Here is a 23,361-nt window from a genome sequence, read left to right as displayed (position 1 = left end):
ACACGTTTTTTAAATCAAAATTCGTAGTAAAAAACGTGAGTTAGCCTTAAATGACATTTGTTAACAAACGGATAACTTTTCGCCAAATTTTGCGTAGAAGAACCAAATATATTTTATAAACTTCCCATAGGAAGTTATTGGAATGGGTCCGATTTGTCAAATTGAAAATTTTGATATTTCTCGACGTTTCAAGGACCCTAGAGTCAAAATAAAAGATTTTTAGAAAGATGTCTGTGCGTGCGTGTGTACGTACGTTCGCGACGTTTTTTCGTCCTCCATAGCTCAAGAACCAGAAGAGATATCGATTTCAAATAAATTTTGTTATCAGATAATAAGGCAGAAAGATGCAGAAAGGGCTCTCAAGAAATTTGCGTGGGTGGTTTTTTATCATAGCAGTTTGAAAAAAAGGTGAACATTTAGGTTAACCCTACATATCTTACGAACCAATAACGATAGAGACTTGAATTAAATTGTATATTTTATATTGTAACGTGATATCAAAGAAGTTTTTTTCTTGAAAAAATCTATTTAACGGTTTTTTTATAAATCAACAAAACTGAAAAAAAAAAATTTTCACCCAAAAAATTTTACGACTAAAATATGATTTCATCTCCAAAACTATTTTGTGCAACGAAGAATAATGTTTTTGACATCTGATAAAATTTTTTGAGAAAAATCTAATTGACAGTTTTTTTTTTATAAAAAATAAAAACTTAAAAAAAACATTACTCAAAGTTGGTAAAAATTGAATATCGATTCTAATATCTTTTCAAAAACTTAAAATTTAGGCTTCAAACTTATTTTATCTTATAAAAAATATTGTTTTCAACATTTTAAAAATGTTGAGAAAAATCGAATTGACAGTTTTTTTTTACAAAAAATAAAAACCTAAAAAAAATTAATAAAAGTTGGTAAAAATTGATTTTCGACTCAAATATCTTTTCAAAACTTTGAGATATTGGCTTTAATTTACTTTTATCTTTCAATAAAAAAAAATATCGTGGTTAACATTCAGTAAAATTTTGAAAAAAATCTAATTGACAGTTTTTGTACAAAATATTAAAAACCTAGACAAAATTTAACAAAAGTTGGTAAAAATTGATTTTCGACTCAAATATCTTTTCAAAAATGTTATATATTGCCTTCAAACTAATTTTATCTTATAAGAAATATTGTTATCAACTTTCGATAAAATTTTGAAAAAATCGAATTGACAGTTTTTGTACAATAAAAATTTACTTTCGACTCAAATAGCTTTTCAAAAATTAAAAATATTGGCTTCAAACTTATTTAGTTTCAGAGAAAATATTATTTTCGATATTCAGTAATTTTTATATAAAAATCCAACAGTCCGTTTTTTCGTAAAAAATAAAATCTACAAAAAATAGTACGCAAATTTGTTAAAAATTGATATGAGTACATATAGACAAACTTTTAAGCAAGACAAATCGACAGACGGGATGGGAAGTTATCAGTGTGGGTCGCATCCCAGCCTCCTTTTTTTTTATAAAATTTGACAGCACTCACACACATTCCAACAAATATCTAAGTCATGGCTGCAGTAAGATGTCTGATAATGTTTAACTAAACGGTGATTTTTTAAGAGCTTGAGAACTTTAAAAAAAAAAACGCATACAATTCTTTATTTGAAACGTTAGATTGGTTCATGACATTTACTTTTTGAAGATAATTTCACTTAAATGTTGACCACGGCTGCGTCTTAGGTGGTCCATTCGGAAAGTCCAATTTTGGGTAACTTTTTCGAGCATTTCGGCCGGAATAGCCCGAATTTTTTCGGAAATGTTGTCTTCCAAAGCTGGAACAGTTGCTGGCTTATTTGTGTAGACTTTAGACTTGACGTAGACCCACAAAAAATAGTCTAAAGGCGTCAAATCGCATGATCTTGGTGGCCAACTTACCGGTCCATTCCTTGAGATGAATAATTGTTCTCCGAAGTTTTCCCACAAAATGGCCATAGAATCGCGAGCTGTGTGGCATGTAGCGCCATCTTGTTGAAACCACATGTCAACCAAGTTCAGTTCTTCCATTTTTGGCAAAAAAAAGTTTGTTAGCATTGAACGATAGCGATCGCCATTCACCGTAACGTTGCGTCCAACAGCATCTATGAAAAAATACGGTCCAATGATTCCACCAGCGTACAAATCACACCAAACAGTGCATTTTTCGCTGCAATTTTGCTTATTTACGTAGCCATTCAACCAGAAATGAGCCTCATCGCTGAACAAAATTTGTCGATAAAAAAGCGGATTTTCTGCCAACTTTTCTAGGGCCCATTCACTGAAAATTCGACGTTGTGGCAGATCGTTCGGCTTCAGTTCTTGCACGAGCTGTATTTTATACGGTTTTACACCAAGATCTTTGCGTAAAATCTTCCATGTGGTCGAATAACACAAACTCAATTGCTGCGAACGGCGACGAATCGACATTTCACGGTCTTCAGCAACACTCTCAGAAACAGACGCAATATTCTCTTCTGTACGCACTGTACGCATTCGTGTGGTTGGTTTAATGTCCAATAAAGTAAACTGAGTGCGAAACTTGGTCACAATCGCATTAATTGTTTGCTCACTTGGTCGATTATGTAGACCATAAATCGGACGTAAAGCGCGAAACACATTTCGAACCGAACACTGATTTTGGTAATAAAATTCAATGATTTGCAAGCGTTGCTCGTTAGTAAGTCTATTCATGATGAAATGTCAAAGCATACTGAGCATCTTTCTCTTTGACACCATGTTTGAAATCCCGCGTGATCTGTCAAATACTAATGCATGAAAATCCTAACCTCAAAAAAATCACCCTTTAGTAGAGTTTTAGCGCTGTTCAATGAATAAATAACATGAGGAAATATTTTTATGAATTAACTTATTTATTAAATGAATATTTTACTATACGTCTGTTGGAAATAACGTGTGTTATTCAGCGGATAGGGTATTTTTATTAATAGAGCTATAAGGTATAAGTCGTCGCTTACGCGAACAGCTGATTTCACAATCGTTTCAATGTGTGCGTGAAAAACTTTGGAGTTTATTATATGTATGCGTGAAAACAAGTCAAAAATTGTTTTTGGAATTCAAATCTACTCAGCGACACATTACTAATAAAACAATTTAAACAAAACGAGCTTACGATGTTGACAGGTTTTTTTTTGGGGTTTCCATGGGTCAATTCCGATTTGCTACAAAAATTGATTTTTTTTGAAACTGTTTTTTTTTTGTCATGGTGTTAGTGTAACTTCTTGTAAATTTTAACTATTCCCGTAGAGCTGTCAAATTCACAGCTAAACATTAAAAAAGAATTGGTATTGGTGCAGAGGCATAAATCTGCAGAAGAATCCAGATCTGCAGATTATAAATATCTTAAATCAATTTATTTTGGCTCTCGGAATGCAAAAACAGCGGAATTCAAGATCAAGAATAAGTTGATTTATTTTACCCATGGAAACGCAAAAAAGAAAAAAAAAACAATTCTTTTTCTGAACGATATTATGAAAATAAATAAGTGAAAGCAATATTTGTAAAATATCTTGACAGTTAAATTGATTTATTAGATTGTTAAAAAAGTATGTGTTTTTATTTAAAATTATGTTTATTATAAATTGATTTTTTTAATTATTAAATTTAAAACATCTTTAAAACGAACAAAAAACTAAAACTATAAAGCATTACAAATTATTTAAAAAAAAACTATAAGCACATCCATAAGTAAATAAAAAAAAAGTCTCTACACTAAATATTCAAGGTTTATAGCATCAACAAGAACATCACGAATTCTAGAAAATGTTTCAGGAACTTTGTTACCAAAAGCTTCTTTTGTAAACTCTACATCACCGGCTTCCATTCTTGCACTTATCTCATCCAAGTCTGGTACGTTATCGGCTTTAGCTGTCAGAGTAGGTATGAGCATAAGACTCATGATCACTCCAAATGAGCCAAACCTTTTCAATTGATCATCTAGCGCTGGGCGTGGAAATAATACTTCAGGGTCAGAACCAAGTCTATACGGAAATCAACAAATACAAATAAAATTAATGTGGATATGGAACTTGTTCTTACTTCTTCAGGAATTGAGCCAATTCAGAATAATAGACATCCATGATTTCCTGGTAATATAGATCTCTTAAAGGTTTTGTAGTACAAGGAAAAATGTAGTAACTCAAATCACAAGCTGGTGAGGAAAATCTTGATATTTGCCAATCAATCAATTTTATATCAACTGCAGTTTCATTCTAATTTAAAAAAGAAGTTAATTCAAATATTAAAAAAACATCGTACACTTACGTTATATTTAAATAAAATATTATTATTCCAACAATCGCCATGATTCATGACAGCATATGGTTCTGCTCTAAAGCCTTCAGTAAGTTCTGTCATTCGATTGTAGAGTGGTTTCTTTTCAATGAACGATTTAAAAAACTGAAGGTATTTCTCGTCACCTTCGTTCGATAAAGCCTCAATTGCCATTTCCTTTAGGCCATTTATATAGTCTACGAAAAATTTGTCGTTTCTTTTTAAAATTTCCTCAATATCTCTGAATTTTGCAAACTCATCTGGACACTGATCTTTCAATGCAAACGATAACGCATGAAGTTTTCCCAAAGCTTTCATTATTAACTTCACAATTTCTAACGATGGATCCACAAAACGATCATTCATTCGAAAACCTTTATTACCAAGATCTTCCATAAAAATTGCCTCATGAAGTTCGTCACTTAAGCTTTTGTAGCATATGGCGTGTTCCTTGAATCCATCAACTTCGGGATTGATGCCTTTACTTTGTTGAAATTTAGCAAGAAGTGGCAAAAACTAAAATAAAAAGAAACGTGACTTTAATTGATAAAAATCTCTACGCAAGTGAATAAAGGCACATCATACCTCATCGTACATCAGTGCCTCTCTAAGGAAACAAGGTCTGGCAAAGAATTGATTTCGTCTTTGAATATTGGTTGGTGGAACTTTGACAAACATTCCTACTTTCTTTGACTTACGAACATTTTCGCTCTCTTTTTCTTCGTAGGATATGTTTAAACGATGAACAACTCCAACATAGTTGTCTCCTTTCGATGATCCTTCTTCTAGCTGAAGTGCATAGTTTTTAGTTGGAATGATGCTATGGATAACCTCGATGAGGGCCGTGCGAACAGCATCATAAGGCAACTTTTGTAATACATCTTCATTGGATGACATTTTCAAGAAAATCTGTTTGTTCTGGAAAAAAATGTATTAATTCACAAGATTTTGGTTAAATGTTTTTAATAAACATCGGGGCCAGTTATAGCTACCATTGGTTTTCATCATTGAAACCAATAATTGGAATTTTCTAATGAGAATCAAGCATTTTAGGTTAGAGTTGATCATTGAAAGTAAAACGTCAGGTGGGAATACAAAGAAAATGGATTGCTTAAAGTGGGACGATCATGTTTTCAAATGTTAAATCAACAATCAGCTGTTGATTGAAAAGGATTTCATCTTTGAAAAGCTTAAACTGAATTCAATAAAAAGTTTTACGTTAAATAATGTATTTTTTAGTAGGAAGCTGATCAACAACTGATCACTTTAGTTTGACTCTAAACATTACAAATTTTTCTCCCGTGACCGCTTTTAAATACCGAAACAAAATTTTCAATGATGGTTACCAATGCTAGCTATAACCAGCCTCAAATTCTCTAAAAACTATCATCGAATCGAAGGTAATATGATAAAAGAGGCTAGAATGCGATCAACCCTAATAATTTCCTATTCGTGTCCGTCTGCCGATATTTCTAAAAGTTTTACAAAACAGTAAATAACAACATATTGTCACTTTGTTTTAAAAATTGCTTTAGTTAAAAAAAGCTACCCACATTATTTTTTTTTTTAACAGTCCTTTCTGGTATGACCGAAGGAGAAAGGTATTTCGAACGTAGGTACGTACGTACAGATAGAATCGGATTCTACTGACCATCTTATGTGGAGAATTTTCAAAACCTTCGATTTGTCGAAAACTTCAATCTTTCTTATTCCACAAGTCTTTTTCTGAAGGGATGGATAACAGCATTTTCCAGCCTGTCCCTATAAAAGGCGAATACTCCTCCCCCTTTAACCATGGTCCAATTGCACTCAAGTTTCTCCTTTCTAAAGTCGGGGATAGGATGAGTAAGCACCTGCTTAAAAAATATTTCGAGGAACGAAAGTTTTTTTAATGAGCGGCAGTACAATATATCCACCCCTGATTTGATAGTTTATCTAACCGAACAGTTGAAGATGTCTCTACATATTTCTTTTAGAAAGAATGGTTATTGTAGTTGGCCTTCAAGGCACTAGAAAGAGTTTGGCAAAAAGCTCTTTTACCGAAAATGGGTGCCTTTCGTTCTAATAAGTCTCCTCTTCATTGGATTAAAATCTGCATTTCTAAGGCTCAATACAAGTACAAGTTTGAAAATCATAACTTCGTTACTTACTTAAGATGGCGCTACAGTTCGGGGCGGACCTGGGTCTCAACCAACAAGCGTCTCCAGCGAGGTCGGTCCCACCTGCGTGCGCCACCTGAGTCGCGGTCTTCCTCTACTGCGCTGTCCCTCGGGATTGGATTCGAAGACCTTCCGGGCTGGAGCGTTGATGTCCATCCGCTCTACATGACCTAGCCATCTAAGCGCTTGGACTTTAATTCTGCTAACTAGGTCAGTGTCGCTGTACAGCCCGTACAGTTTGTCGTTATATCTTCTTCTCCATTCTCCATCTATGCGTAGTGCGTACGGGACCAAAAATCACCCGAAGAATTTTTCGCTCGAAGCATCCTAAGACGCTCTCATCTTTCTTTGACAGGGTCCAGGCCTCATCGCCATAAATGAGAACCGGGATGATGAGTGTCTTATAGATGGTGATTTTACATGCTCGAGAGAGGACTTTACTTCTCGATTGCCTTCTAAGTCCAAAGAAGCAGCGATTTGCAAGAGTTATTCTTCGTTTGATTTCAGTGCTGGTGTTGTTGTCTGCATTAATAGCGGTGCCTAGGTAGACAAAGTCCTTAACTACCTCAAAGTTATAGATGTCCATGGTGACGTTTTGTCCAAGACGTCGTCGTTCAGTGTCCTTTTTTGATGACAGCATATATTTGGTCTTGCCCTCATTGACCACTAAACCCATCTTCTTTGCTTCCGTCGCAATGCTCAAAAACGCTCCACTGACATCACGCTTTGATCTTCCAATTATGTCAATATCATCTGCGTATCCGAGTAATTGGATGGATCTCTGGAAGATTGTGCCTCTAGTGTTGACGGTTGAGTTTTGCACAATTCTTTCCAGAACGATGTTGAAGAAGTCGCATGACAGTGCATCGCCTTGTCTAAAACCTTTGTTGACATCAAATGCATCGATAAGATCTGTTCCGACCTTGATAGAGCAGCGTGCATTCTCCATCGTCATTCTGCACAAACGGATAAGTTTGACAGGGATGCCAAAACTAGACATTGCTCGGTAGAGCTCTTCCCTATAGATGCTGTCATACGCGGTTTCAAAATCGATAAAGAGATGGTGGGTATTGATTTAAAGCTCCTGGGTTTTTTTCCAAGATCTGCCGTAGGGTGAATATTTGGCCGATGGCGGACTTTCCTGGTCTGAAGCCACACTGATAAGGACCAATCAGGTTGTTGACGTATGGCTTCAGACGTTTACATAATACGGTAGAGAGGATCTTATACGCAATGTTAAGGAGACTGATGCCTCTGTAGAGGGTCTCCTTTCATATGTATCGGGCACACTATGTTGAGATTCCACTCATCGGGCATTCTTTCTTCCGACCATATTTTGCAGATGAGTTGGTGCATGCTCCCTACCAAGTCATCGCCTGCTGGTTTGAATAGTTCGGCAGCGATGCCGGCAGCTCCAGCAGCTTTGTTTGACTTAAGTTTAGATATAGCTATCTTCACTTCGTCAAGGTCGTGTAGGCGGAATTGCTGATCTGCGTCGCCGAGGTTGGGTGGTTCTATCTCTATTACAGCGGAATTCGGTTCGTCATCGCCGTTATATATTTTGGAGAAGTGATCTTTCCATATTCTTAGCATTGACTGCGGTTCAACTACGATGTTCCCCTGATCGTCTTTACAGGCTTCTGTTCGTGGCTGGTACCCTTGTGAGGTTTTTTTTACCTTTTGGTAAAATTTACGAACCTCATTCCTGTTGTGACATCCTTCTATCTCCTCGATCACGCGTTTCTCATGCTCTCTTTTTTTCCATCTAAGAAGCCGATGTTCCTCTCTCCTCTTCTGCTCGTAGAGCTCGCGAGCAGCTCTAGTCCTTTTGTGCAGCGCCGTTTTTATGCCTCTTGTTTCGCTGCGTGCGCTTGCCGGCATTCGTCGTCGAACCAGGAGTTTCGCTGTGGTGGCCGTGTGAAACCTAGCACCTCAGAGGCGGCATCTCTGATGGCTGCAAGGCAATGTTGCCACTGGTTTTCTATGCTTAATGCAGGTTATTAGAGACTCGATCGGAAAAGGACATGACAGTCTCTTGCGTTATGTCTTTATTATATTTATTTAACTGTTTTGTTGACGAAAAAACCCTCAGCTTTTCATATTCGTTTCATATCCTCGTTTGTCACATCCTTGTATGGAGCGTATGTTAAGCTCATTAAATTCCGATCTCGACAGAATTGTCTAATGGGGATTGATAAATCGTGTAGAATTTAATACTTCAAAAACTCAATGCTGGCCCACATGTCACTAACCATGAGTGGCACTTGCATCCATTAAACCAATCAACTTCCATTTATCGGTACGTGTACCTCTTATAGAATGATCACATATATCACTGCCAAAAATGCTGCTTGGTTCGAAGGATTTCTCCAAGAAAGTATTCTTCTAAAACTTGAATCTAACTTGTACATATATTTCATGAGGTATCTTTAACACAAGTTTAAGTATATTGGATAGAATTTAAAAAAGTGCTTTGCAAAAGAAAGTCGTCAGAACTATAACTGAAACATTTACATCGCTCAAACACTGCAGTAATATTTCATGTCTTTTGTTGTTCTATAGATGTGTAGCTGATATCCGCAGTGCAGAAACAGAGTGTCATACAGAAACCCTATAGTACCATCGGATATTATAACGGAAGAAAGGATAAAATGGGCCATTCGCTCCTTTTCCCCGTACAAATCCCCTGATCCAGACAGAATTTTCAATATGATGCTTCAGAAGAGCATAAATCTTATCATCCCACACCTAGCCCGCATTTTCAATAATAGCCTTAAATTGGGTATGTTCCCTTATCGTGGCATGAGGTTAAGGTAGTTTTCATCCCTAAGGCTGGTAAACCTAGCCATACGAAGGCCAAAAACTATAGACCCATTATTAGTCTAACAACGTTTCTTTTGAAAACTTTTGAAAGGCTAATTGATATACACAGGTTGGAGTTCTCTCACCGCTACTTTGGGTTCTTGTCTTGAATGGCATACTCTCTAAATTGAAATCAAGTGGAGTAGGGATAATAGCCTACGCTGATGATCTTGCATTACTAGCGACTGGCAATTTCCTACCCACTATCAGTAAACAAACCGAATACGCCATCTCGTTGGTAACAAATGGACTAGGAACTGTGGGCTGACAGTCAATCCAGCTAAAACAGAACTAGTGCTATTTACTAACAAGAGCAAAATATCTGATTTTAAAATACCTTGAATTGAAGGCTGTCCTCTTAAAATCTCTGATCACGCAAAGTATCTCAATGTGATTTTAGATAAAAAACTAAATTGGGGCCTGAACACCAAAGATAGACTCAAAAAGGCATCGATTGCCTTTTACTCCTGCAATAGAATTTTCGGTAAAACCTGGGGACCAAACCCTAAAGTTATCAGATGAATGTATTCGGCAATAATTAGACAAATACTAACCTATGGTAATTTGGTATGGTGGAATGCTTTAGAAAAGAGCACGAACCTGAAAATTTTGACAAAAGTTCAAAGACGTGCGTGCACTGACATTACGGGAGCAATGAGATCCACTCCAACTGCGGGACTGGAAGTTATACTCAATCTAATTCTCAGATGGATGTATTCGGCAATAATTAGAAAAACTTGTTTCATGCTAACGCCAAGAGCTTAAGGTTCTTGGCGCACAGCACAACATTAGACTCTGCTGGGTCCCAGGCCACAGCGATACACTAGGCAACAAGAAGGCCGATGAATTAGAAAGATTAGGGTCAATGCTTGCCGTATGCCAAGCTCAGCTAGTTAGCAGCCTACCTGTTATTTAAAACAGGAAATCTCAAAAAGAATAACTATCAAGGCCGATGAAAGGTGGAACCTTCTTGACACTACAATAAAGATCTGGCACTGTTTTAACAAACAAAGAACGGAAAGAATTATGCAGCTACACAAAGGATCACTTCGATCTCTTGTAAGCATAATAACCGGACATAATCTTTTAGGTTATCATATGAAAAATATCAGAATTAGTTCAGATGATCTATGCAGAGGATGCGGTGACGAGGAGGTGCATGAAGACACTCCGCACTTTCTGTGTCACTGTCCCGCATATCCCATCAAAGGAAGAAACTGCTTGGCAACTATTATTTAGAAGAACTCTATAGTACGCCAGGTACTAACATTCTTAACTTCGTCAAAGCCTGTAAATGGCTTGACCAACTGAACACAATAACTCTTGCTAACCGCTGTTTCTTTGGACTAAGAAAGCAATTGAGTGGTAAAAACCTCTCTCGAGGGACCAAAGTGTTGCTATATAAGACCCTTATCATCCCCATCCTGCTATACGGTGCAGAAGCATGGACTATGACATAAACTATGACTTCGAGAGAAAAGTTCTTCGTGTGATCTACGGTCCCGTATGCATCGAAGGGGAGTGGAGGAGAAGATGGAACGACGAGCTGTACAGCGACGTAGACTTAGCCAGAAGGGTAAAAGTCCAACGACTAAAATGGCTGGGTCACGTAGAGCGCATGGAAACCAATGCTCCGGCCCGGAAAGTCTTCGAATCCACAACCCACAGGACAGCGCAGTAGAGGAAGGCCGCGGATCAGGTGGCGCGCACAAGTGGAAGGTGACCTCACCCAACTTGGAGCGCGAAACTGGAGACATCTAGCTAGGGACCGAGCTAGATGGAGAAGTTTGATGGGTGAGGCCCTAGTTTACACAGGACTGTAGCGCCACCTTAAGTAAGTAAGTAACTGAACATATAGGTTATTCGCTTGAGTAGCAATACTCGCGGGTATCACAATGGATCTGTATTGATCTAAGTGTGACGGTAAAGACCTCAACTATCAGCCCCTCAACCCAACCTGACCTAACCTAGATGTTTTTACGAAAAATATTCTGTCGAATTATACAGTTTTTTTTTTTTTTTTTTTTCCAAATTCATTTTTATTTATTCAATCCTTAACCTATCTTAAAGCTAGACAAAAATTCATAAAACTAGCCTAATTATCCATAACTTACAACTAACTTAATGGTCCCATACGGACACTCTAAGCTAAACTATAACACTAATTACTAATGCCTTTCGGCCTTAAGATCTATTTTACTTCAATTTAAATTTTATTTGTTTTGTTTTTATTAGAAAATTTTAAAAAAACTAATGTCAATAACCTTTTTTATTTATTTTTACTTACAAACTACTTAAAATAAGGTCCTTAAATAAAACTTAAAACTAACTTAAACTACCTATTCTACCTATAAACTACTTAAAACTAGAACAACCACAGCAGCAAATCTAACTATCTAACATTTTTGTTTTTCATATTTCGTTGTCTTTTATTTTTTTTTTTTTATTTTTATTTATTTTTTTTTTAATGTTTTGTAATGTTTTTTCTTTTTTTTTTTTTTTTATTTTTTGTTTTTTTGTTTTTTTTTTTAATTTTTTTTTTTTTTCGTGCCACCATGCCTATTCTACTTAAAACTAAACCCTAAAACTATAAAACAAGTATGTAAGCCGGCCAAGGCTTAAAACCCCATCCCGACTACCCAATATCAAGTGCCGATTGAAGCCACCAAAACTGGTTCTCCTGCTTCACCCTATCAGTTCGGTCCCGTTCGGACACAGCCCTACTGAACCGAAGGAGCTCTGCTCCGCCTTGTGCCATGACGTCCCGATTGTACAGGAGTCGCCTATCCACGGTTCTTCGTCTGACGTGGTAGATTAACGGAACTGCCAATCTATCCTGTATCAGACCGCATCTATCTAAAAAGAGGAATGCCTCTGGGGGAATGAAGCCGCTCAAGCGTGCACTCTCTAAATACTCGTCGTTCGGATAGAACGCCCCGAAAATTAAATTGTTGGTCGAAGACATAGCTCTTGCAATGTGACCTCGAACGAGTTTTATCACGAAATTGTCAATTCTGTTGATTCGAGCCCCGTTGTACAGGACCTCGTTGGAATAATAATGCACATAAGAAGATTCGGCTGTTCGATATAAGCCGGTACAGCGTCGTAAACACTGCCGCTCGAACACCCGAAACTTCTCCATCTGAGAAGGGGCAACGTTGAACCACACAGGACAACCATAAACGATCATTGGCCGTATGAGGGCCATGTAGCAAATTACCTTCACTCTGGGGTCAAGCCGACTGCTAAAAAACAGCCGTTTCGTCAGAGCGAAGGCTCCTTTAGCCCTGGTCAGAGCAGCATTTATATGTCTGTCGAAATATAAATACTGATCTAACCAGATACCGAGGTACTTCACTACACTTTTGCTCGCCAATGGCTGCCCGTGAAGATCAACGATGACCATCTTGCGCCAATTCTTACACGTATCCCTCGTGGCCCTAGCCAACGGAGTCCGGAACAGAATTGTCTCTGACTTCTGGACATTTATTTTCAGTTTCCAGTCGTCGCAATATCGCTGAATCTTGTCGAAATCACGCTGCAAGAGAATTCTAATAACCTCAACCTTTCGGGCCGTTCTGTACGCAATTAGATCGTCGGCGTACGCAATTGCCTTTGTAAGACTACCTATCAGATCGCTGGTGTAAATGTTGAAGAGAATCGGCGAATTCACCGCTCCCTGTTGAAGACCATTTTTAATTGAGAACGTTGTGGTAGAAGTTACATTGCCACTTTTGACAACAAACTTTCTACCGTTAAGCATATCATAAAGTATATACAACAATGGCTTGCTAATGCCAAACCTGCTCAATTTTAGGTAAAGACCCTCTAACCATACGGTGTCAAAGGCCTTTTCCAAATCAACCAGGACAGCACCTGTGCATTGTTGTTTTGATTTATTCCATTGGATATCAGAAACGAGTTTAGACGCAGCATGAATTGTGTCATGACCCGCCTTGAACCCGAACTGTTTATCCGGAATTATTTTGTTGTCCGCAGCCCACTTAGTCAGAGCCCTATTAATGATTTTTTCGAAAACTTTGCTGATGCTCGGAAGAAGACTAATCGACCGAAGATTTGACGGGTTGGAGTTGTCCTTTCCCTTTTTCGGGAGAGGATGAACCACAGCAGTCTTCCAATGCACTGGATAATATGCATTATTCAGTGCATTGTTGAAGAGTGTGGTGTAAATGTCAATTGCTTCCGTCGGTAAATGTCTTAGTACAACGTTGGATATACCATCGACACCTGCTGACTTTTTATTTTTTATTGAATTGAAGATGAGCTGAAGCTCAACCTTCGTCACTAACAAGGCACTTGGTCCCGTTTGCTCGGCGATTATGGCATTTGCCAAGGAATCGTCATTGAACCGCATGAAACCGCGGTTCTCAGATCGCCATTGTGTCATATCATTTCGAAGGTAAAAGTGATTAAGTAGGGCTCTGTTTTCCAGGTCGTGGTTGGGGCGAATGCTAACATTCACCTTGTACACTTGCTGGAAGGCAGCTCCCACCGCCTCCACTTTTTCCTTCGGATCTTCAATTATGTAAAAGTCATCGTCAAAGATGGCTTCTTCTGGATCTATTTGCGCTGTCATGAGTACGTCTCTGTTTTCTTCGGTTCTTTGGAGTTTCAGACTCGGGAGGTCATTGTCGTTCTTTTTCCTGAATATCTTGTTGATTTTAGGGAACATACTAGGGTCACTAGAATTAACTGACCGGATCTTGCGGTCCCAGTACTTGTTAATTGACAGCCTGTAGTTCTCCTTAATCAACAGATTGACATTTTTTATTGACGACTTCAGTGTCCTAACCTCCAAGTCGTGTGGGTCTGTAAGTCGTCTGTACAAGTTTTTGAGTCTTGTCAGTAAGAAACTCTTGTGCCTACGTAGTGCGTCAATAGTCGCGTTTCTGTAAGCGTCCATTTGGTCCCGTTCTTTGTACTTTGGGATTGTCCGTTCCATCGTTCGTTTTATTGTTTCGTCCATCTGTTGTAAATGTTGGTCAATTTCTGTATTTGTCAGGTTTCTGTTGTTTGGTGGGGCTATGTCACTCGAACGAAGTTCTCTCGCTAAGGCGTTGGTGAAACGAGGCCAACGCATCTTACTGTAATTGTAAGAGTGCGTTGCAACGTATTCCTCCAACTCCACGCGTTCGTTCGGAATCTGCATTACAGCAGCCAGTCCGCAGTGATCACTGTCGTACTCGACTGTCTGTAAGCAGTTTCGAGGGTGATTACCCACTTTGTCTGTTACTGTCAGTCTAGTGTCGTACAGCAAAAGATCCAGAAAGGAGCCGCTTCTTGGATACGATGGCTTTTCGGTAGCCAGCAGGTCGACGCCATATTCAACGCTGTAAAGATTCATCAAATTAAAAAGATGATTACCTCTGGGATTACTATGTTGATTTCCCCAATCTTCATGTTTTGCGTTCAAATCACCGGCCAAGATGAAATAGTTTTCTTCCAAGCTCAGTTTCAGTTCCCTAAAAAGAATCTCGAGTTCTGAAGCAAAGTAAGTAACCTGCGGAGCTCCAGCCGCATAAGCCGCAATCATATACATCCGCTTCCCTTGAGTGAGAGAGATGCATACAACGCAAACTTCTAGCGTCTTGAGCTTTCGCAATTCATTGTTGTATATGACTTTATAATTAATGCCTTTTCGTATAAAGAGAGCGACACCACCCCCTTGAGTGGAGTCGGGCCGGTCTCTTCTTACGATATTGTAATTTTTATGAGTCAATTTGTGTTTGTGGTTTAGCTTAGTTTCGCTAGCCATAAACACATCGGGACTGTAGTCTTTCAACAATTGGAACATATTGGCTCTTCGTTCAATCCTTATCAGTGAATTTACATTCACAGCTAGGACTTTAAGGCGCGTCTCCGGCAGCGCGCCCATTATGGTCTAAATTGCGCCAGGCCAGGCAACAAAGAGTAGAGATGATCTACCCTTTTGCCTTGCTCCTTTATCTGACTTTGCAGCCCTGTTAGTTGACCTTGAATGCTCAACAACAAGGCTACAATGTCAGGCTGCACCTCTGGTGCCTTAGGCACAGGGGCCTTGGGGGCAACCGTTGGTGGAGCCTGTCTCGTATTCCCATTCCCTGACACCATTTGGGCGTAAGAGAATTTGGGATCCACGAATTTTTGTGTTGGAGCCTGTCGAACTGTTCGACTTTTTTCGGCTTTTTGACTGGCCTGTTTTTGCTTCATTTCCTGGACCTTAGGGCAACCCCTATAGTTAGCCGGGTGCCCTTGGTTTCCACAGAGGACACACTTGAGCAGGGTCAAATCCTCAACCCGCTCCTTCCCCAGCTTGCATTCTCCTTCTTTGTGGGTTTCTCCGCACCTCACACAACGCAACTGCATATTGCAATTGGCATTGGCATGGCCAAACCTCTGGCAGTTAGTACATTGTAAAATGTCGTCATGCCTTTTTAATGTCTCCCAGTGTACAGTTTGATTGTCGAGAGATTTAATCTTCTTCACACTCTCAAAACTGCTTTGGGGCGATAGTGTTACGAGGAACATTGGCAGCCTATAACCCCCTCGTCTGGACTTCACCGTAGTGAAAGGCTTGACCCCTATAAAATCGAGATCGTCACTGGCTTTATGACGGAGCTCAGCTAAGAGCTCCTCCGGTTCCGTGCAGGAACTTATGCCCTTCAAAAGGACCGTCTTAAATTTCTCACATTTAGGTGTGTAGCTGAAGAACTCAGCTGTGGCCTCTTTTAGCAGCCCTTTTACTAACTTATATTCGTCCAGTGAGAAGCACTGGACCGAATAATTCTTTTCTTTTTCGCTTAAAAGTTTAATTAAAAAATTGCCCTTAGTGGCCGACTTACATACCTGTTTTATGTCGTCCAGGTCAACTCTATGGGTCCTTATTGGTGGTATTTTTTCTTTCTTGGCCTGTGGTTGTTTCTGGTGTTGCTGCTGCTGCTGCTGCTGTTTCTGCTGCTGTTGCTGCTTCTGTTGCTGTTGTTGAGGTTGCTGATGTTGATGTTGCTGCTGCTTCTGCTGCTTCTGCTGCTCCTGGTGCCTTGGTTGTAGCTGTTGCATGGCCTTAGCGGAAGTCGATGGGCCCTCGGACATTGGGCCTGTCACTACTGATGGCCTCTTTTTATTTTGCTCCGCTCCTGTGTTTTTGGGAGCGGGCTTGGGTTGTGGCTGGTTTTGCTGCTGTGGTTGTTGTTGCTGTTGTTTTTGCTGCTGTTGTAGTTGCTGCTGTAGTTTTTTGGCTGCCTCTTGTTTTCGGCGCGCCTCTTGTTTCAGCTTTAGCTGACTGAGGAGGGGCTCAATTTCCTCCTTGAGCTTACTGAGGCTTTGCTCGAACTGGCTGATTGCTGCCTGTTTGTCTTGCAGGGCCTGCACCAGTTCTCTTTCATCTTGGAGGTCCGCCGCTACCTCCAAAGCCTTGCTTTTCTGCGGGACTGGCTCTGGCTCCGATAGGATTAGATCCTTATTCGGAGACCTGAAGAGCCCCTCTCCACCTTCTGACATATATTCAGTTTTCTCAGACTCGGCGTAGTCTGAGAATTCACTTTCCGTGGTGATACCTTCCCTCTTCTCCATTTTTTTTTTGTTGGCCTGCCGTTTAGCCGAATTGGTTCTCTTGACCTTATTTGGGCTTTGTTTTGTTAGTTTTCTTTTGTAGGTCTTTGACGTTGAATGGTCAGATGCCTGACCTGATGTTGTTGCAGTTGTTTGCAGTACCGCTGCTGGCACCGCAACATCACCCGATGTGTTGGCAGAGGTATCTTTCGATACCCCTGCTCTTTTCTCCTTCATCATTTGCCTTTTTTCCCAGTTTATAAAATCGGCAATTTCCCGATTATGAAAAAAAGCTTCCAAGTTTTTTGCTGACTCGCTCTGGGACTCGAACCCACGACCCCTGGACTTGTCTGCGGACGCCACTTCCACTAGGCTACCGATCTGTTATATAATACAGTGGCAACCAGCCAACTTTAGTTTTAATAAAACTATTGAACTTATTTAACTTTGAAATAAATATAATCACTGGCACTTCTTCACTGTTTGGAAGTCAAAGAACGACTGTCGAATTATACAGTTGCATTCTCCCCACAGACAATTTAGCATTGATATTCGCACTTTCTGGAACGCTCATCAGTTTACCCTTGAGATTGATGAGACATATAGATTCTTTTTTCAACCGCACATCGAGAATGTGGAATGCTTTACCCAGATCTGTTTTTCCTCTCATTTTTTATTCTTAACTTTAAGACCAATGTACATCGGTATCACGTCTTAAATCCTTCCATACTTTCGTAAGCTCGCAGTGTCTTTAAACCTTAAATATGTTAAGGGTAGTAATAACTCTTTTACTCGTACTCTTTCTTTTGTTGACCGTTGTATAAAAAAAAGTTCTCTTAAATTAAAATAGCTTTGTGTATGCTTCCAGTCAAAAATCTACATTTTACTATTATTTTACATAAATTCCATCAATCCTTAATACAATCTTTTGGAAAATAATTAAAAAACTAAAAATAAACATCACTAAAAAGTTTAAATTTACCAAAGTTGTATTATAAAGGGTGATTTTTTTGAGGTTAGGATTTTCATGCATTAGTATTTGACAGATCACGCGGGATTTCAGACATGGTGTCAAAGAGAAAGATGCTCAGTATGCTTTGACATTTCCTCATGAATAGACTTACTAACGAGCAACGCTTGCAAATCATTGAATTTTATTACCAAAATCAGTGTTCGGTTCGAAATGTGTTTCGCGCTTTACGTCCGATTTATGGTCTACATAATCGACCAAGTGAGCAAACAATTAATGCTATTGTGACCAAGTTTCGCACTCAGTTTACTTTATTGGACATTAAACCAACCACACGAATGCGTACAGTGCGTACAGAAGAGAATATTGCGTCTGTTTCTGAGAGTGTTGCTGAAGACCGTGAAATGTCGATTCGTCGCCGTTCGCAGCAATTGGGTTTGTGTTATTCGACCACATGGAAGATTTTACGCAAAGATCTTGGTGTAAAACCGTAAAAAATAAGAATTGAAGCCGAACGATCTGCCACAACGTCAAATTTTCAGTGAATGGGCCCTAGAAAAGTTGGCAGAAAATCCGCTTTTTTATCGACAAATTTTGTAGAGCGATGAGGCTCATTTCTGGTTGAATGGCTACGTAAATAAGCAAAATTGCCGCATTTGGAGTGAAGAGCAACCAGAAGCCGTTCAAGAACTGCCCATGCATCCCGAAAAATGCACTGTTTGGTGTGGTTTGTACGCTGGTGGAATCATTGGACCGTATTTTTTCAAAGATGCTGTTGGACGCAACGTTACGGTGAATGGCGATCGCTATCGTTCAATGCTAACAAACTTTTTGTTGCCAAAAATGGAAGAACTGAACTTGGTTGACATGTGGTTTCAACAAGATGGCGCTACATGCCACACAGCTCGCGATTCTATGGCGATTTTGAGGGAAAACTTCGGAGAACAATTCATCTCAAAGAATGGACCGGTAAGTTGGCCACCAAGATCATGCGATTTGACGCCTTTAGACTATTTTTTGTGGGGCTACGTCAAGTCTAAAGTCTACACAAATAAGCCAGCAACTATTCCAGCTTTGGAAGACAACATTTCCGAAGAAATTCGGGCTATTCCGGCCGAAATGCTCGAAAAAGTTACCCAAAATTGGACTTTCCGAATGGACCACCTAAGACGCAGCCGCGGTCAACATTTAAATGAAATTTTTTAAAAAAAGTTCTCAAGATCTTAAAAAATCACCGTTTAATAACTCTTTTAGTATTGTCATAGTATAAAAAAGGTTCTCTAAAATAGCTTTGTGTATGCTTCCAGTCAAAAATCTACATTTCCTTATTATTGTACATAAATTTCATCACTCTTTAATGCAATATTTTCGGAAAAAATTAACCAATTAAAAATAAACAACATTAAAAAGTAAAAAATTTACCAAAGTTGTATTATATTATCAAAACTATTAAATATGTCAAATACAAACATTTGAAACAATTATTTGGGTCAATAAGTGCTCAAGTTCATTTATAACATTTTTGCCTGGTAAAATTAAAATTGCTGAATAAACTAAAGTGCAATTAACAATATCTACATCTCTACAATTCTATAATTGCTGGAAATTTAATTGCAATAGAAATACAACAACAAACAAAATATATACTACAAAAATACAATACAACAATTCTTAATTAAATAATGAACAAAGCATCAGTTTTTACTTACCAAAAATATTTGAGGTAACAAAACAAATTTTGTAGTTAGTTTGTTTATAGTTTTTTAAGGTTTGGAAAAGATTTTTGTGTTTGTGTTTGATTTATGTTTAGATAAACATTAGTTTATTATGTACTCAATAGAATTATAGTTATTATTGATAAACAACTTTGTTCAGGGCGCGCTTATGCGATATTATTTATAGAAACGCGATAACTACAGATGATAATATTATTTGTTCTAATACTGAATGATCAAGTGAATACTACGAGATCATGTGTGCGACTAAATTAGAAAAATCTTATAAATATCAATTCATTCATTAATAGAATTCATTTTAGAACTATTGGACTCACCAATCAACACCACACGGAACCAGTTTTGACTATGACGTTTGTATACACGGTGAAATTTAGGAAGATAACATAATGAAATGATAAAATGTGTTGGCGGCTTGAGAACAATATTCATTTCTACAATATGAATGCTTTGTTTGATATAAAGGGTGTTTTTTAGAGGCTCAATACCTCAACAAAGATTATTTGTTTTAAATTTACATGAAATTAATTATATAAAGGGTGATTTTTTAGCTTTTATCTTTTTGGCAACGCAGCTGACGCACGTTTTGTGTTATGTTTCACTGTCAAACATCTACAGTGAACAATTTTTACCAGCTTTCTTTACCTGGTCCATGTTCCCTCGGTATGGAGAGAAGTTAAAGTTGTTTTTATACCTAAAGCAGGTAAATGCTCCCAAGTCAATCCTAAAGATTTACGACCTATAAGTCTATCATCATTCCTTCTTAAGACCCTGGAAAGATTGATTGAAATCCATTTAAGCACGTATCGATGCAAGACTTCTGTCTTCGTCTCAACATGCCTGCTGTAAAGGTAAATTGGTGGAAACAGCGTTACACACTTAAGTACGCACCATCGAATATTCCCTCCATCATAAAGAGTTCACTATGGTTGCTTTCCTTGACATCGAAGGTGCCTTTAACAACGTGGACACATCTGCAATCACTTCTGCACTGACATCTCTAAATGTAGAGAGTTCGCTTCGGGAGTTAATTCATTTAATGCCTACTAGCAGAATAATTAACTCAAAACTTGGCAACTCTTCTAGCAGACGATTCGTTAGTAGAGATCTGGTCTTATTTTCGAGGAGATACAAAATTCTATTTGTCAACCCTACTTACATTAAAGGAATCCAATTAAAATTCTCAGACGAGGCTAAATACCTGGGTCTTGTCTTAGACAAAAACTAAATTGGAAACGCAACGTACAGGAAAGAGTCAAAAAAGCTACTGTAGCTCTCTTTTCTTGCAAAAAAGCTATTAGTAAAAAATGGGGCTTACAACCCAGAATCACGCATTGGCTATACACATCGGTAATTAGACCGATTTTAACGTACGGTGTGGCAGTATGGTGGACTGCTTTAGAGAAAGGTATAAACAGGGCTAAGTTAAATAAAGTCCAACGTTCAGCCTGCCTATGTATAAGCGGATCGCTTCGCACGACCCCGTCTGGAGCACTGGACACCTTGCTCTACCTTACACCTCTTCACATATTTAGCAAACAAATAGCTGCAAGCTCTGCTATTCGCATCAATGCTTCGTCACAGTGGACTAACAACAACATTGGCCACTCCGTAATTCTAAGGTACTTACAATCAATTCCAAAGCACACAGACTACACCATCCCCCAACTACAATTCGACAGAAACTTCCAGATTTATATACCTACCAGATCTTTTTGGTAGGATAGGACATTCTTGGAGGATGAGTCAATCCATTTTTACACAGATGGGTCAAAAACCAAAGAAGGGGTTGGTGGAGGTGTGTACTATGAACGACTGAAATTAAGTCTCTCATTCCACCTTCCCAATCATTGTAGCGGAACTTTTGGCGATTGAGGAAGTCTTGTCTTGGCTCAAAGAAAACGTGATATCAACATCTGATATCCGTATTTTCTCTGACAGCCAGGCCGCTATCAAATCTCTGGACTCTGTCTCTACAAACTCTATAACAGTCCATAACTGTCGATCATCTCTAATGGAGATGGCGCAACAGTTTAATATTCACCTTTGCTGGGTGCTGGGCCACAGAGACATTCCAGGTAACTGTAAGGCAGATGAACTCGCCAGGAACGGTACAGTACAGCCCATGCTACCACGTTTGGCAAGTACTGGCATACCAATCGCTACTTGTAAACTGTTGCAAGACGCTGTGAGGAGGGAAGGCACCAGATGGAACAACATCTCCACGTGTCAAGCCACAAAAAACATCTGGCCAACACTGGATATAAAACGTTCAAGGTGCTTGCTCTCTCTAAGCAGATCGCATATAAGCTCCATAATAGGTGTCATAATCGGACACTGTCTAATAGGAAAGCACGCCACGAGACTAGGCGTATTCTCAAATGACTTTTGCAGAAGCTGTATGGACGAGGAAGAGAAAGAAACGGTTCTTCATCTTCTCTGCACATGCCCTGCTCTAGCTCGAAAACGCAAGAATTAACTAGGAGAATTCTTCTTTAACGATCTAAATCGTATCGGTATAATCAGCCTCTTACGTTTCGTAAGGGACTCAAGCTGGTTCCATTGAGCTTAGGAGGAAGCCTCAAGATTTATGTGGTATCACAATGGGTCATTAAACTGGCCTAAGTGTGCCCGTTTCTATCTTGGACAGCCACTATAAATTAACCTAACCTAACCTAGGTCTGATGCATTTCAAAATACAGCTGTTGCAAGAATTGAAGCCGAACGACCTACTGCAACGTACAATTTTTAGTGAATGGGCTCTTGGAAAGTTGGCCGAAGATCCATTTTTATTACCAAAAAATTGTGTTCAGCGACGAAGCTCGTTTTTGACTCAATGGGTACGGAAATAAGCAGAATTGTGGATTTTGGAGCAAATATCAGCCTGAAGTAATGCATCTAGAAAAAGTCACAGTTTGGTGAGGTTTATGGGATAGTGACATCATTGGACCGTACTTCTTCATGATGCGACTTTTCTTTGCCCAAAATGCAATAGCTTGACTTCCATGACATGGTGTTTCAACAAGACGGTGTCACATGACACACAGCACGCGATTTATGTCGATGTCAGCATACCCAGGGAAACACATAACGGATGTTCCCACAGGTGTTGGAAATACGATGACACCAAATAATAATAAAATGCATTTGCCAATCGTCTGTACTCGTTAGAGTTCCAAGAAATGATGAAATTGCTGATATTGGCAAATGCATTCGATCGACATAAGCTTCTTGCCAAAATTATTATTAAGAATAAGTCAGTTGAATCTGGTACACCAATAAAAGAAGTTGCTTTACCTTTTTTTAAAAAGTGTTTTCATTAATAAAAGAACATAAGTCGCGCATCAATCGACTTATTAAGAGGCAAGTTCGGTGCGAAGCCTAGTAAGCTAATTTCTATACAGACAAGTCACATTGGAAGAGTATGTCAAAATTGGACCATTTGAGGCGCATTCAAGGTCAACATTTGCATGAAATCTTCAAAAATTAAATTATATGGACCGTATCGATTCAAATAAAGATTTTAAGCACTTTTCAGAATTGAAGATGAAATGTTTAACTGTTAACAGTCGAATTGGTTTTTCCTGAACACCGTTTAACTTAATAAATATGATTTAAAATCATGAAAAATGAATATAAAATAAACCAGCATGGTGTTCATATATGCGTTTCGCCCCGATGTAATGGCTGGGCTCATCAGAAGATGGTTTATTTTATATTCATTTTTCATGATTTTAAATCATATTTATTAAATTTTTCAGAATTGTATGTGT

General features: G+C 38.7%; 1 protein-coding gene across 1 annotated transcript; it reads right to left on the bottom strand.

Annotated features, from left to right (window-relative positions):
• Positions 1–3,700: 3,700 nt before the first annotated feature.
• Positions 3,701–19,829, bottom strand: LOC129946895 (uncharacterized). The gene is made up of 5 exons (XM_056057264.1): positions 19,562–19,829; positions 4,896–5,228; positions 4,302–4,826; positions 4,077–4,249; positions 3,701–4,018 (listed from the first exon to the last, which is right to left on the bottom strand). Exons 2-5 carry the CDS (start codon positions 5,205–5,207, stop codon positions 3,745–3,747), a joined length of 1,284 nt encoding a protein of 427 aa, XP_055913239.1. The 5' UTR covers positions 5,208–5,228; positions 19,562–19,829; the 3' UTR covers positions 3,701–3,744.
• Between the last annotated feature and the right edge of the window lie 3,532 nt (positions 19,830–23,361).

Source organism: Eupeodes corollae, chromosome 2 (genome assembly GCF_945859685.1).
Source record: "Eupeodes corollae chromosome 2, idEupCoro1.1, whole genome shotgun sequence".
NCBI lineage: Eukaryota > Metazoa > Arthropoda > Insecta > Diptera > Syrphidae > Eupeodes > Eupeodes corollae.
This window is presented reverse-complemented; position numbering and strand designations above follow the sequence as displayed.